General features: G+C 42.3%; 1 protein-coding gene across 4 annotated transcripts in view; it reads right to left on the bottom strand.

Moving 5' to 3' along the window:
- The window catches only part of PECAM1 (platelet and endothelial cell adhesion molecule 1), a 53303-nt gene that overhangs the window by 21687 nt on the left and 16949 nt on the right, over positions 1-14667 (bottom strand). For all 4 annotated transcript variants that reach the window (XM_072781093.1, XM_072781094.1, XM_072781095.1 and 1 more), the window contains exons 6-12: positions 10913-11161; positions 9150-9425; positions 5262-5546; positions 4558-4665; positions 3377-3404; positions 2599-2675; positions 594-647 (exon numbers count right to left, since the gene is read on the bottom strand). In XM_072781093.1, coding sequence (XP_072637194.1) covers positions 594-647; positions 2599-2675; positions 3377-3404; positions 4558-4665; positions 5262-5546; positions 9150-9425; positions 10913-11161 — 1077 coding nt within the window. The remainder of the gene's footprint in view (positions 1-593; positions 648-2598; positions 2676-3376; positions 3405-4557; positions 4666-5261; positions 5547-9149; positions 9426-10912; positions 11162-14667) is intronic.

The following is a 14667-nucleotide window of genomic DNA, read 5'->3' as shown; positions in this document are numbered from 1 at the left end:
TACAACCTGATGATATACCACAATGCTATTTTAAAAACACCTGCACCTCTACTATCCAAGAGAAAAGAGATCCTCCTACGGTACCCAATAGCCCATTCTGAATCAGCTAGTTCCCTGTTAGGTATAACCCAGCTCTTTCTTACTGGAATTTAGGTTCTTTCTTTCCTTCTTTCTTTCTTTCTTTCTTTCTTTCTTTCTTTCTTTCTTTCTTTCTTTCTTTCTTTCGTTTATTTTAGAAAGAGAGAGCGAGCAAGTTGTGTGTGTGTGGGGAATCTCAAGCAGACTCCATGCTGAGCTTGAAGCCCAACATAGGGCTCGATCTCACAACCCTGAGATCATAATCTGAGCCAAAATGAAGAGTCAGATTCTCAACAGACTGAGCCACCCAGGGGCCCCTAGGTTACTTCCCAGTAAGGACACAAGATAGAATCTTTGGAGCAAGTGACCAGCCACCTCCGTTTTACACAGCAGCCAGGGAGAGTGTCACTGAGAGAGGGAGGAGGGGCAATATCCCCAGATCTTAACCATCTTAGTTCTTTTGTAGGGGGTCTTTTTTTCTGTTAAGGTTTCTAATTTTAAAAAAACTTAATTACCTTTATTTTCATTTATTGGTTTCATTGCATGGTTTCCAACATCTTCATTGTAACCTAGTTGAAAAATAACAATTAGGATGAGGGGCAATGGAAATCCTAGTTTCTTATATAACTTAAGAAACTCAGTGCCACTAACACATGAAGTCAAGCCTAACTTCCTTAGCATAGTGGGCAACCAGCAGTGTAGCTGATTTTGGATTCCCTCCTGGTCCTCCTATGGCCGCATCCAACTCCTGTGTGGTCTCTTTATAAATACCAGTGACTTGCTCACCATCCTGTGGGAGGGACACTTATGCTTATGAATTGTTCAAGATTCAGAATTGTTCACTTTGAGCAAACTCTTTAGAAATTAAGCTTAATTCTAAAGGGATGGGCCGGTAACCAGAAACAATTAGAAAACTAGCAAACTAACAACTCTCCAACTAGAGAGCTAGATGCATGAGAACATGGTTTAGAGAAATTGTGGTATCTCCAGTCTGTCACCTCAGTGGGCAAAAAAAAAAAACACCTTTTTAAACTTTTTTTTAATCAAGTCGTTCTCTATTAAAAATAATTCTATGGATTATAAATAATATAAATAATACTTCTAAAGAATACATGATTTTCCATTATGCATTTAAGTTAATTACTTATTGTGATTACTAAAATATCTTATACAGTGAAATAATCCATGGAGACAACATAAGAATTAGAGTATTTCTTGCATTTTGGAAATTTGGGGGAAAATCCTATTTTAATATAAGTCTATATTAGCATTTAATTTAAAGTGTCTATGTATTTATGTATAATACAAATACTCAAAAGACCCCCCCATGCCACCATATTTCTGAATGTAATTTCTCAAAATGATACATTTGCTCTTTTCTCTTTATGGTCCATTACTTTTGTTATTACAAATGTCTTACTCACTTTTTAGTAAGGATTGTACCACATAATGTACTTTCTTCAGTTCTTGTTCTATTTGATGGATTTCAGGAATACATTTTCCCCAGTTTGTTTATTTACTTATTTATTATTTGTTTGTTTTATGTTTATTTTTTTAAGTAGGCCCCATGCCCAGTGTGGGACCTGAACTTACCACCCTGAAACTGAGCCACATGCTCTGCTAACTGAACCAGCCAGGCACTGTCTTATTCCCTTTTTAAAGGTTTATGATTTGGTAATATAACAATTACTCAATTCTCAAAACATATTTCTCAAGTACGCCCTGCAAGAGGCATATTTGAACTATTCTAAAGTTCTCATTTTGTGGAACACTTACACAATTAGAAAAGAACATGAGCATTCTATTCCCAGACTTACTGATAAAGAAAACTGGTCTGGGACAGGGTATAGTATGTGATAAAATCACCCACCCCTCTGGGAAGCAGCTGGCACCTCTGCTCAAAGGCTCAAGCAATTTTCTCCTAGACCTAATGGGATTAAGAACTCCTGGAGATTGGCTACCCACTCTACTGAGCTGACTTTCAAACTTGTGCTAAGCCTAATAACCAGGTGTTCTTTGATTGTACCACTTTTTTCTTTTAAATGCCTCCACTAACAGAGAAATATTTAAATTAGTTGTGGCAAAATCTGAATGGAAACCATCTTGTGCTTGTAATAATTCCATCTGAGAAGATGTTTTACCAATGTCTTTGGTTTTTTTTTTTTTTTTTGTATTTTTTTTTTTTTACCAATGTCTTAATTTGATAACTTCTCTCTCTCTCTCTCTAACAAAAGGATAGTAATTATACTTGGACAATGTTTAAAGTTTTGAAAGATAACCCAGGATGGATATCCACAGCATTGTAATTATTCTCCACCTTTCATTCCCCAGGTGTTTAGGCGGTGGTAAAATTAGGGTAAAATGCTCTGCTTTGCTTATCAGCTCACCCTTCCATGACTGATTGGATTAAGTGCCCCTGCTTGAGGACAGGGCTTCCTTTCCAACTTGAACTCCGTCACCTACAGATTCTAAGAGGGGCAAAGGAAAACGTTTAGCAACTGCAGGAAACCATGACTCTACCGTAATGTCTGTTGACTTCAGTATTGGGGTCTGACAACATCTTCTCATTGGTGGAGTTCAGAAGTGGTACTGCTGGCCTTAAAATGAAATTTCAAAGGGAAAGAAAAAAATGTGACTTTTTTTGGCTCTGACTTCAAACTAAGAAAATAATCAAGGAAAGATTATGAGAAAACCAGGAAAAGATTTCTGAAGTTAGGAAAACTTTTACCCTCTCATGTGGAAAACTAACATTTGACAAAATATTTCAAAATATTGACAAAAACATTTTGCTGTTAAAATAAGTATCAGGGCCACGGTGCATCTCACTGCTCAGAATTCTTCATCTTGTGCTACTGCTTTTCTTCAGAACAGAGCTATCCTTTCCATACTTTTGGATTTTGGATTTCAAGAACAGTAAAAATATGACAATCTCTCTCTCTCTCTTTTTTTTACAATCTCTTTTTTAAAAGCCAGTTCTATTTTGCCAATTAAGTAAATTTTTAAAATTCCATCTACTACCAGTATAATTTCATAAGGAAAAGGGGATTTCACAAGTAACAGTATAGGAAGGACATGACCTCAGAATAAAGCTATTCTTTCCATGAAGGACAGCTGGCAATCTTCCAAGGAGCCAAATACACACATGTGCATACACACACATCCCTATACCACTTGCACCTAAGACTGTATTTTTCTGAGTTTTCCAAGAAAAACTGAAAAGTTTCTAACAACCAGCATTTCCCTACAGTTTATGCATGTCTACAGAGCAGTCACCTATCTTCCAAGTACACACACTGACCTGGACATCTCCACTGGCGTCTGCTTGGCTTTAAAAGAGAAAGAGAGAATCCAAAGTCAATATAAAATATCCACATCTGTACTAGATAAAAACACTCATCTCAACCATATTTGACTTTCCTGAAGATTGAATATCAATAAAAAGAGAAAAGAAAGTCAAATATATTCCTGTTTTTTAAAAAGAAGAAAAATAATGAACAAAGTAGATCTTCTCTTGGTCTTATACCAAAATATTTCACATCATTTCCTCCAGAAATATAACATTTTGACTGTTTTAACCAGGAGTGATTTTTCTTAGTGGAATGTGATAGAGATAAAGTCAACCATAGAGAAACCAGGTAAGCCAGATAAACGGGCAACTATCTCTTTGATTCAAAATGATTCCAAAAAGTAAAGGCTACACCAGTCCTTATGCTTTTAATTCCAGGCTGGCCTAAGACCATGGCCAGGAGCAGTTTTAGGAATGGGTTGATTCTGGAGCCTGTCTTCCCAGAAGGGTTGCAGCTTTCTTGTTCTAGAAAAAGCATAAGACCCCTCCTCATCCCATCTGTCCCCACCTATCCCAGGAAATAGTACTGGAGCTCCAAAAGAACCTGCCTTACTCTGCAAAAAGTTTTCAGAATTTAGTGGGACTGTGCCTTTTCCCTCAAGTTCAGGCTAGCTAATTCTGATTCCTGAACATCAGTGGGTGATCCTGGCTTCCCTTTCATGTGTGGTTAACCTCAAGCACAGGGTAGAAATCATGGCACAATAGGCAGATCAAGTGAGAGGCCTTCAGTGGATGAGGGGGAGACGGGTCTCCATGGTGCTCATACCCTACTACTGACTGCAGTACTAGGTGTGGCCAAATCCACATAAACAGCTTCTTCTGTCCACATGTAGATACAACCTCCCCCCGCCCCCAGATGCATCTTTTCTGGGTTGTCCAGCTGGAAAGCAATTGCTTGCATTTGTGCCTAACTGAATCCAAGGGGCACTAAAAGCTTTATGCCTACCGAATCCAAAATCTTTGGTTATCAAGATGACACCCCAAGGAGAAAAACAATGGTCGTCAGTTATATCTCCTCAGTTCCCACTGGGACGGAGCACCAACCCTCTGTGAAGCTGAAGCCCCTCATTTCCATGGCCAGTTTCCTGGCCAAGGTAGCCTGCCAGAATGGAACAAAAGAAAACTGTACTTACCCTTGGCTTTCTTCAGAATATAACATCTGGCCCCAAGTATCAAGACACCAATTATCACTCCAATGACAACCACTGCAATGAGTCCTTTTATCCATGCAGCAAGAAAGACTGGAAATGAAGACAAAAAATACATACATACACATACGTTCTTCCTCTACCAGGAAGAATAATATCAGGTTTAGGCAACAAGTAAGACTAATTTTTATAGTTTTTGTAACTATACAGCATCATACACAAGCATCTACCTCTGAAGGACACTGTTCATAACTGGAACAGAAATATTTTTGGGGGTTTGTTTGTTTGCTACAGAGTCAACTATGGTCTTAAAGGACCATTCACTGAAGTAGGCTCTTTTTTGAGGTCTCTTCAGTCCTTCTCCCTCACTAGGAAACCACCCTCTACCCACTTGTGTGGGCTTGCCTAACTATATCTCTTCTGCACGATCCAATCCCGTTGGCCCCAGGTAGTCCATGGGTGGACATTTGACCCAAAATGGGCCAATTGTTATCTCTCTACCAAGAATTTGGAATTACGACTATGTGAGAAATTTCTAATTTTTTATAGTAACCAATTCCTCTTTTATATTTAATTTGGATGCGTGTCTGTCACTTGCAACAAAAGAGCCTATAGGACACTGGTCTCTTAACCCTCTGTGAAATGAGCTAACGCCACACTAGATCCCACTGTTTGAGACCTTGACTCACCTCTGACTGTCAGTACGTTGCTTTGGGGACTGCTTTTAAGGCGGTTGGCTCTATTGGAGGCTGTGCAGTAATACTGTCCCTCATCCTCCTTGCTAGCCTTTGACTTGTACCAAACGGCGTGGGTTTCATTCGAGGTGATTTGGTAGAGGAGACTGCCCGCTTCTTTGTAAAACCTGTAGGTGATTGGACCAGTCGCCTCGTTCACCGAGCACAGAAGCTCAATGTCCTTCCCAAACTCCACCTCTGCATTCATTAGGATAGAAAGCTTGACCTCATCCACTGGGGCTGAAAGGCAGCGAAAGGGACAGCACTGAGAAGAGGCGGAGGCCAGAGAGAAGGAATGCTACACAGCACTGCTCATGGCCAGCCTCCTGCTGCATGGTGACAGAGATCGGGATTGCGTCTTTTACCCAATTGACCACCACCTTCATCCCACATTCTTTACATCTCCCCTCCTCTCCTTAGACCAGAAGGGCAGCAACAGATGTCTCCTGAGCCTACATTGTTTATATACGTGATGCTAGGGACACCTCCCTTTACTTAGCACCTCAAGTATTACTGACCACTCAGCCTGATGATACAATTAATCTCTGTGCCCTGTTGAGATTGTGTGTGTGTGTGTGTGTGTGTGTGTGTGTGAGAGAGAGAGAGAGAGAGAGAGAGAGAGAGAGAGAGAGAGAGAGATTTCCCTCCCTGTGCTTACAAAGATGTAGGCCACTTCCAGATCTCATGAATAAATTTGACCCACTATCTTTAGCTAATCCCGTTTTTTTCTCCTTTTCCTTTATGAATGTTCTACATCAACAGCTCTCAAATCCTCCTTTCCCACCTTCTCTTTACTCCTGACATCTGACCTCCATCTGCTCTGGAAACTGATCTCCATCTCTAGCTTTGAAGAAATTCCAAAGGTCACGTGATCTCCTGACTCTCCCAGCCCTGAGTCCCCAGCAGATTAATTCTAGTCCATGAGAGGTGTCCTTCCAGTCTGCCAATCTGTGGCTTCCCCACAGCTCTCAGCTGCCCCAGGACGTTCCCAAACCAATACAGCTTCCTCTGTGGCTTCTCTGATGCCTCCCAGCCCAGATTCTCTTTCCTCCTCACCTGTCACTCCCTCTTTAGTCACTAGTTTGTTTTCCTTTTGCCCCTTAAATATGGACTTTCTGCAAAATTCAGTCCTCAGCTTTCCATCTCTGTTCTTTTTTTGGTGATTTCACCTACATCATAGCTTCTGCTTGCGCATTTAACATATAAACATACAGCATTTAATGCCAAACTACATAGCTTTAGATTATTCCCCTGAATTCCAGGTCTTGATTTTGACCTGAACATTTCCACCTCAATGCCCTACCGGCTTCTCATTCCCGGCAGATCCAAGCAGTTTCCTCCCATATACTTTTTCCATGGTCAATTACCAAAATTCTGATCCTAAATTGTCTCCCAAGTAGACCTTCCTGTTAGTGTGAGAATGGGCTGGTCAGCAGATTGGCATCTGATTTATTTATTTTTTTAAGATTTATTCATTCATTTTAGAAAGAGAGAGTGTGAGAGCAAGTGGAGGGGCAAAAAAAGAGAGAGAGGGAGAGATCCTAAGCAGACTCCCCTCTGAGCCAGATGCCAGGTTCCATCTCATCACCCTGAGATCATGACCCAAGCTGAAACCAAGAGTTCAGAGGCTCAGCCGACTGAGCCACCCAGGGGCCCCTAGCATCTGACTTATGAATCATCTCCCTGTGAGTGCAGTGGGTGGCCGGACTTCGGAGATGCTGGTCCCACAAAAGGGGGCACCAGGCCAGAGATGAGAAAATGAAGTTCAACCACAAGGGCAGAGCCCTGGGGGGCACAGCCTGAAGCGCAGAGGGGGTGGTGGTAAGCCAGTCTCAATTCCCAGCCCCACTGCCCACCAGCTGTTTGTCTTAAACCTTAGCTGCATCATTATAAAATAAGGTTAATATTTCCCTGGGTCTTACAAGACTATTGTTAAGTATTAATGGGGATAATTTACTAAAACACTTCACACAAGGGTGCACACATGGTCAGGGCTCAGTAAATGTTAGCCACTAAAATTGGGCCCCCAATTCACATGGGCTTTTGCATTAGCTTTTTAAGATACTGTGAGGTCTGAGACCTTCACTTCTCACAGATAGAGTCCCTGGGTTAATCTTCCCCAAGCTCCATTCCCATGATCTCCTTTCCTCTTTCTGGCTCTTATTGCACATATGACAAATTTCCAATTCTGAAGACTGGCACCCTTCACACTTGAAAACTCAGTCACTTTTTTAGTTTGCATCCAATGATTTTCCAGTCCCTTGTTTCCAGCCATCTGATTGGCCCAGTCTTTTGAACTACTCCATGGAGACTTTTTGCTCATGTATTTTTTTTAATTAATTAATTAATTTTTTTTATGATAGTCACAGAGAGAGAGAGAGAGAGAGGCAGAGACACAGGCAGAGGGAGAAGCAGGCTCCATGCACCGGGAGCCCGACGTGGGATTTGATCCCGGGTCTCCAGGATCGCGCCCTGGACCAAAGGCAGGCGCCCAACCGCTGCGCCACCCAGGGATCCCTTTGCTCATGTATTTAACTGGTAGGCCATCTGCAGGACTTTCTTGACCCATGGTTGAGACCCAGCTCTTCAGCTTTTCATCCAGCTCTTCCCACTCAAGCTAGATGATATCTCTCATGCCCTGAATTCCTATCACTGTTATCGTAAGGATAGTTCACGTGACAATCATGGGTTCCCTAGTAATATTTTTTTTCTATGCTTATTTGCAGTGTTATTCAAAGGCACTAAAATATTCCTCCATTATTTAATCAGGACATTCCTGTGTTTCTTGTTATATCATCGAAAATGAAGTATATGTTTTCTTTTTTGTATGCCCTATAGCATCAGATACTTTATATATATTGATGTTAATTTGAAAAGATGGCTCCTTTTAGACCACACATTAATTGAAGCAGGAATCTCTATCCTACTTAAGAGATCCACAGTGGCACATATAGATAGTTATTTTTTAAAGTTTTCTTTTTTTAATTTTTATTTATTTATGATAGTCACAGAGAGAGAGAGAGAGAGAGAGAGAGAGAGAGAGAGAGGCAGAGACACAGGCAGAGGAAGAAGCAGGCTCCATGCACCGGGAGCCCGACGTGGGATTCGATCTCGGGTCTCCAGGATCGCGCCCCGGGTCAAAGGCAGGCGCTAAACTGCTGCGCCACCCAGGGATCCCTATAGATAGTTATTAAACAAGGAGGAGGAGGAAGAAGGAGAAGCATATTAAGTTTTTTTACAAGATGCAGAATATCTCAGAGATGCAAGCAGTGGCACTCCTGAGGCTTTCTGAGACATGAGGCTCCACAAGACAGAGGCTTAAGGAAAAATATCCACTCCAGCATAATGGTATATTTCCTCTGAGTACGACAGCCCCAGTCCCATGAGACTTGCAGCTCTGATGGCAGCAGGTTCTGCATATGATGGAATCTGCCTCCCCAGGAGTCAATAGTAGAGAAGAACTCTGGTCTACAATTCTCAGGGATGGCTGTTAGTTCATCTACAAAGGAGCAAATGTTAAGGGAGCCCAAAGGCACAACTTTAGAGCTTCTTGAAGTCAAGAAGCTCTTATATTTGCTCTTATATTTTGCTTTTTTGCTCTTATATTTTAACAGTTTCCTCCAAAGGTTCTGCAAAGAAATGTTACTGGCCACACCAATAACCACCAGATATTTCCTGGCCCCATTTACCTGGGCCTTGGTCTCCTTTGCCACATGGCATGTTTATGGACTTTGCGCTAGTACCACCCACTTGTGCACACAATGCCTGGGCAACCCCAGACCTTTGAAAATGTGAAATAAAGCCCCCAAACAATAAGATTTCTTCCTAAGCACAGCAACTTACCTATCACCTTGACACGCAGAACTTCACTGACCATCTCAGAATGGGAATGACAATTATCCACGATACACTGGTATTCTGTGTCTTTTGTTGGGTTGTCTTTGAATACCGCAGGCTCATTTGAGCTCATGTCACGGCTCTCCAAAATGTTACTTGTTTTTAAAAGGTGATAAGATATAGGTGTCGTTCCGTTTATGGATTGGCAACTGACTGCTATAGTCTGTCCTTTTATTACCTCGGAGCTGGAGTCATAAAAAATCCTGGGCTTGGATAGCATTTCTAGAATGACAGAGAGAGAAACAACATGAACAACACAGAAGGTGGGCACAAAGCATCCAGCCCAAGAGGGTCGGTCTCCAAATTCTGCTCTTTGCTTCTCTGGTATTACCATAATTACCTGCCCATCTTATCTACCTTTACAGGACTACTTTAAGATAGGCAGGTAATGTGTGTGTGTATGTGTGGTAAGGAGAGAGAGAAGTGAATGCTATAAATAACAAAGGATGACATAAATTCAAGAAAAACATTACATCCTCCAAGTACATGTTTATTTTCATATATCTCACATACACATGCTCACACATTCATGTGTTGTTGTGTTGAGATAAGATACAGGAAAAGCATAAGAAATGTAATAAGTACCCAAACCGATTCTTTTTTTTTTTTTTAAGATTTTATTTATTTCTTCATGAGAGACACACAGAGAGAGGCAGAGACCTAGGCAGAGGGAGAAGCAGGCTCCCTATGGGGAGCCCGATACGGAACTCGATCCCAGGACCCTGGGATCATGACCTGAGCCAAAGGTAGATGCTCAACTGCAGAGCCACGTAGGTGCCCCACACAAACAGATTCTATCTGAAAATAAATTCTCAGTGTCTTGGCCTCTCTGGATAGTAAATTGCATGCCTCAAGAAGCAAGAATTCTACTAGGTTGTTATTTAGAAGTTTGCTTATTTATAAAGCTTATAAAATGTAATGGCCCACGTTTGTCTCTTGCATTATTTTCTTTGGAATTTCATGACGAGAGAGTTGACAATAGACTATGACCCTGATTGAGCTGAGACTAAAATCTCTGCTGCATAAACCATAGCCATGGGTTAAACTGAAGGACTGAGTAGCAGCAGAGCCTGTGACAGCTTGACCAGAGTTCCACATTCACTTAGATCTCTCTATCTACTCGGACAGTGGTCCAGGGCCAAGCATCCCCAAAGTGACTAGTTAGAGGTGTGGAATGTGGCCCCATCCTGACCTGCATTCTAACCAGATTTTGCATGCATGGTCAGCTCTGGGAAACACAGCTTTCGGTGGTTCCAGTACCTGCATTCTGCTTACCAGAAGTCTTAGCCTTGCTGGTCAGCCAGGATATAGATTAAAAAAACAAAACAAAACAAAACAAAACAAAAAACTGGGAACTGAGATCCTAAAGTTTAGTATTGAATAAGGAGCATTTCCTCCCTGACTTTTTGAGTGGGTACCTGTTCCAGTAGCCAGAATCTTGCCAACCCAGCCACATCAGCAGTATGCAGCCACAATAAAGCCATAAATTTGACTTTTGCCAACATGTTCCTTGTATTGCCTCTTTCCTGTGCTCTGAGCAGGAATTCCCACTTGTTTGGTCTCTTGATTTCACCGTTCCCTCTTTCCCTCAGGTTCTTTCCCTGCCTCAGTCTGATCTGCCTTCAGACTGGAGAGGGTAGCAGCTGGTGGTAAATTGCATTGCTCTCATCCCACCCCAAGACTATCTGAGCCAGGGAGGATGTACTCACCACACACGGTTATCTGGACTGCACTGCTTCTCTTGACCACCTTGCCCATGCTTGCGTTGCAAGTGTATGTCCCACTGTCCGTCGCAGAGGCTATCTTGGTGAAATTTTGAGACTGTGACACAATCGTGTTCTCCTTCTGGATGGTGAAGTTGGCTGGGGGTGCTTCTGGAATGGAGCACCACAGGTTTAGGCTTTCTCCCTGGTCCAGACGGGTGATGGAAGATTCCAGCTTCGGCTTGGAAAACAGCTCTGAAAAACCAGTGAGTGGAAGGGGGTGAGATGTGTTTCCAGGCACCACTCCCACAGCCCCATTATGGAGAGGGGAGAGAGATTATCAGGGAAAGGACTCTTACAGGAAGCTCCCAAGGCCAACTGGGAATGTTCTAGGCAGAGGAATAGCAGGTGCAAGGCCTGGCAGGAAGCACCACCCAAAAGTTCAGGCATCCTGGAACATCATGGGAGGAGAAGAGGCCAGAGGAAGACCCATAGGTCTTGAAGGACCTTGGGAACCACCTAAAGAAGTATGAATTATATCCTAAGGTCAATGGGAGCCATGGAGAGTTTGGGTCAGGGGAATGACATTGGACATGTATGAAGGGGAGATATTTGGGTGGAGAATGGATGGAGTTGAAGGGGCCCAGTCTGGAAGCAGGAGGGATGTAGTGCAGGCTTAAAGCAGAATAAGGTCATGAGGCTGGGGAAAAGTGGCAGCTGGCCACCATCCCTCCAGAACTTTTTGCAGAAGAAGATGAAGATGACACCTGAAGCCTTCTGAAGTTGAGTACTTTGTAAGCTAGAACATTCTGTGCCACTTTAAGGAGTCATGAGTGCCATAATTCAGGTTGGATGCCAACAGCAGTAAAGACAGAAGTTGACTTTTAAGAAGCTTGGCATCTCCTTATTTATTTTTAAAATATTTTATTTATTTATTTGACAGAGAGAGAGAGAGAGCATAATCAGGGTGGAAGGGCAGAGAGAGGGGGAGAAGCAGGCTGCGCAAGGAGCCCGATGTGGGGCTCAATTCCAGGACTCCAAGATCATAACCTGAGCTGAAGGCAGATGTTTAACCAACTGAACCACCTAGGAGCCCCTTGGCATCTCCTTATTTGAATATCCCCTGAAATACACCAAAATTTTACAGTCATGGGATAGGTTTTTATTTTCAGCTGCTGGGAAATTACTAATTAACTACTTAACCACTGTGAAGACTTGGTCCTTTGTATAAGCAAGTACATGCTGGCTTCAGGATAATGGCCTTCGTTGCAGAAGGAGTCAGTAGTTATTGAGAGTATCTGGATATTCAGAAAGAAACAGAGACCCAAAGTTCCTCTTAGGAAAGCATCTTGGTCTAGAGTTTGAGAATGCAGCCAGGAGTCAGGGAATCAAATTCTACCTTTAGTTCTAAATTTTCCCACCATAAAGGTTTGGGGATACAAATCAACATTGTCATTGATGTTTCATAGCTATGGGAGTCGTTTCCATTATAATTGATCCCCAAATAAAACTTTAAGTAAAGTGGTAGCCCAATAATTAATCCATATTTTATCATGACACATTCCACCCTTCCTCCCATATAAGCAATGACTTCTCTATTTTCAGAGCACTGTCAAAAGCTCTAGGTTAGGAGTGGGGAAAAGAAATCCAAGAAATTGACATCCTCACAATCTCATTGGGTGGACACCAAAAAATGTGAAAAAGTGACTTAGCAAGAATCCCAAAGAAGTGACTCTCTGTTTAAAGATATGTAAACAAAAATATGAAAAGTAGAAACCATCCTGCAGAAGTAGGTGCAAGATGGTTTAAAATTAGGAATGAATTGTTAGGGAACAATAGTCCATTTGTAAAGGACATAATGTAACAGACTGACAGAACCATTATGTAGACTAATAAGGATTAGACTTCTATTTGCTCATTGAATGAATATTTATCGAGCTCCTACAATGTGCCAGGCTCTCTGCTACGTAGCAGTGATGTAAGGTGACTTGAGCCCCAGACCTGGTCCTTCAAGAGCTTACAGATGCTAGATCTTTGTGGGACTGCTGACATAAAGATGGGAACAGAGTGTGATGGGAACTGAGGTGTGACCATGGGACTCTCCTGGGGGAGCCTGAAGGGACATCTGGGACTTGGCCTTTAGGGTCAACATTAGTTGGCCAAGGGGAAAGAGTAGGAGGGATGCTGGGAAGGAGATGGGGTCAAAGTGAAGGATTATGACCATGCAGGAGTTTAAGCCCATGAATAGTGATGTCAAATAGGAGACAGATTAGAAGGGCTTCTCCTATAGCTGGTTGAAGAATGAACTAGAATAGAGATGCTCCAGGACACCCCTGCAATAGATCACCTTGGTGTGACGGCCAGTGTTAGGGTGTGAGTTGAGAAGCTAGGATAGAGTTGAGAGACCTGGCAACACCTGGTGACAGATTGGATCTGAAAAGGTGAGCAGTGGTGGGGTGAAGTTGTCTTTTTTATCCAAAGACAAATGACTAATTCAATGATTCTCATCTTCATAAAATTCTTGTGAGCTGCTAAAGTCACTGTATAGAGCCATTGACAGTGAGGCTTGATAACAACAGGGGTGTGGATAACCAGGTGTATAGGTGGGCCTGGAGACATTTCCAAAGGCCTGATAGAACTTGAACATGAGGGTGCTTGCCTGCCAGCCCTGATGTGGCTCAGTTAGCTCCGTGTGGAAAGGGCAGAGCTTGGGATCACAGAGCACTCAGGCTGAAGGGATGGGAAGGGCAGCCTGAAGCACTAACATTTTGCTATCTTGGGCCAGGGAGGCTGATCTACTGAATGACTTGCATACTCCACATAATAAAGACTTCTGGGTGTAGATGATCACCTACAACAGTAGTATCTTGGGCACCAGTGATGCTTTTATGCTCTCCTAAAGTAGCCTGGCCCTGCTGCTCTAAATGATGCTAGAGTCAAGTGGTTCACCACTTGGCTCCTGTTGCTTTCACAGCAGTACGCCCATCCCTTTATTATACTTGTTCATGATATTGCATTTGAATGGTCTATTTATGTCTGTGAATTCTTCAAGGGCAAAATCTGACCTTAAGTAGCTGTCTATCCCCAATAAGTTGCCCAGCATAAGAAAGTACTCAATGTATGTTGAATTGAATACTTTTCTCTAATGAGATACTATGTCTTGTTGGTGAAAAACATCATGTACCATCAAGATAGTTGTCATTATCAATGATAAATTAAATTGCTAGTACACACTATAGACCAGCAGGATCCAACGCATATGCCAATCATCTAGTCAGGAAGTTGGCAGCCTACCTGTGATACTTGGACTGTCCCTGTGATTGTACACACAATGGTTGACACTTAGAAGGCTTTCTGTAAATGAAGGAATGAATGAACACCTTCATTTGGCAACCAAGAAGTGCTGACTCACTCTGCTCTCAGAAACTCTGTCATCCAGTGTTCCTTCATGCATCCAACAAATATGTATTGAAGTCCTACTGTGTGCAAGGCACTATTACAGGTGTTAAGGACATAGCACTGAATAAAACAGGTAATGTCCTTGCCTCTCATCAGCTCGCATTCTAATCCCTGAATATATACAATAAACAGGAAAAGATAAAGTATATTTCTTTGGCGGTAGGTACCATGGAGAGAAGTAAAACCAGGAAAGGGAGGAAAGAGTCCAATTGAACTATTAAGTGCATGGGTTTGGAAGTCGAATGGACCTGAGGATAACTTTTGTTCTACCATCTGGTAATCCTGTAATTTCTGGGTGAGTG

This window comes from Canis lupus, chromosome 16, assembly GCF_048164855.1.
Source record: "Canis lupus baileyi chromosome 16, mCanLup2.hap1, whole genome shotgun sequence".
Classification (NCBI taxonomy): Eukaryota; Metazoa; Chordata; class Mammalia; order Carnivora; family Canidae; genus Canis; species Canis lupus.
This window is presented reverse-complemented; position numbering and strand designations above follow the sequence as displayed.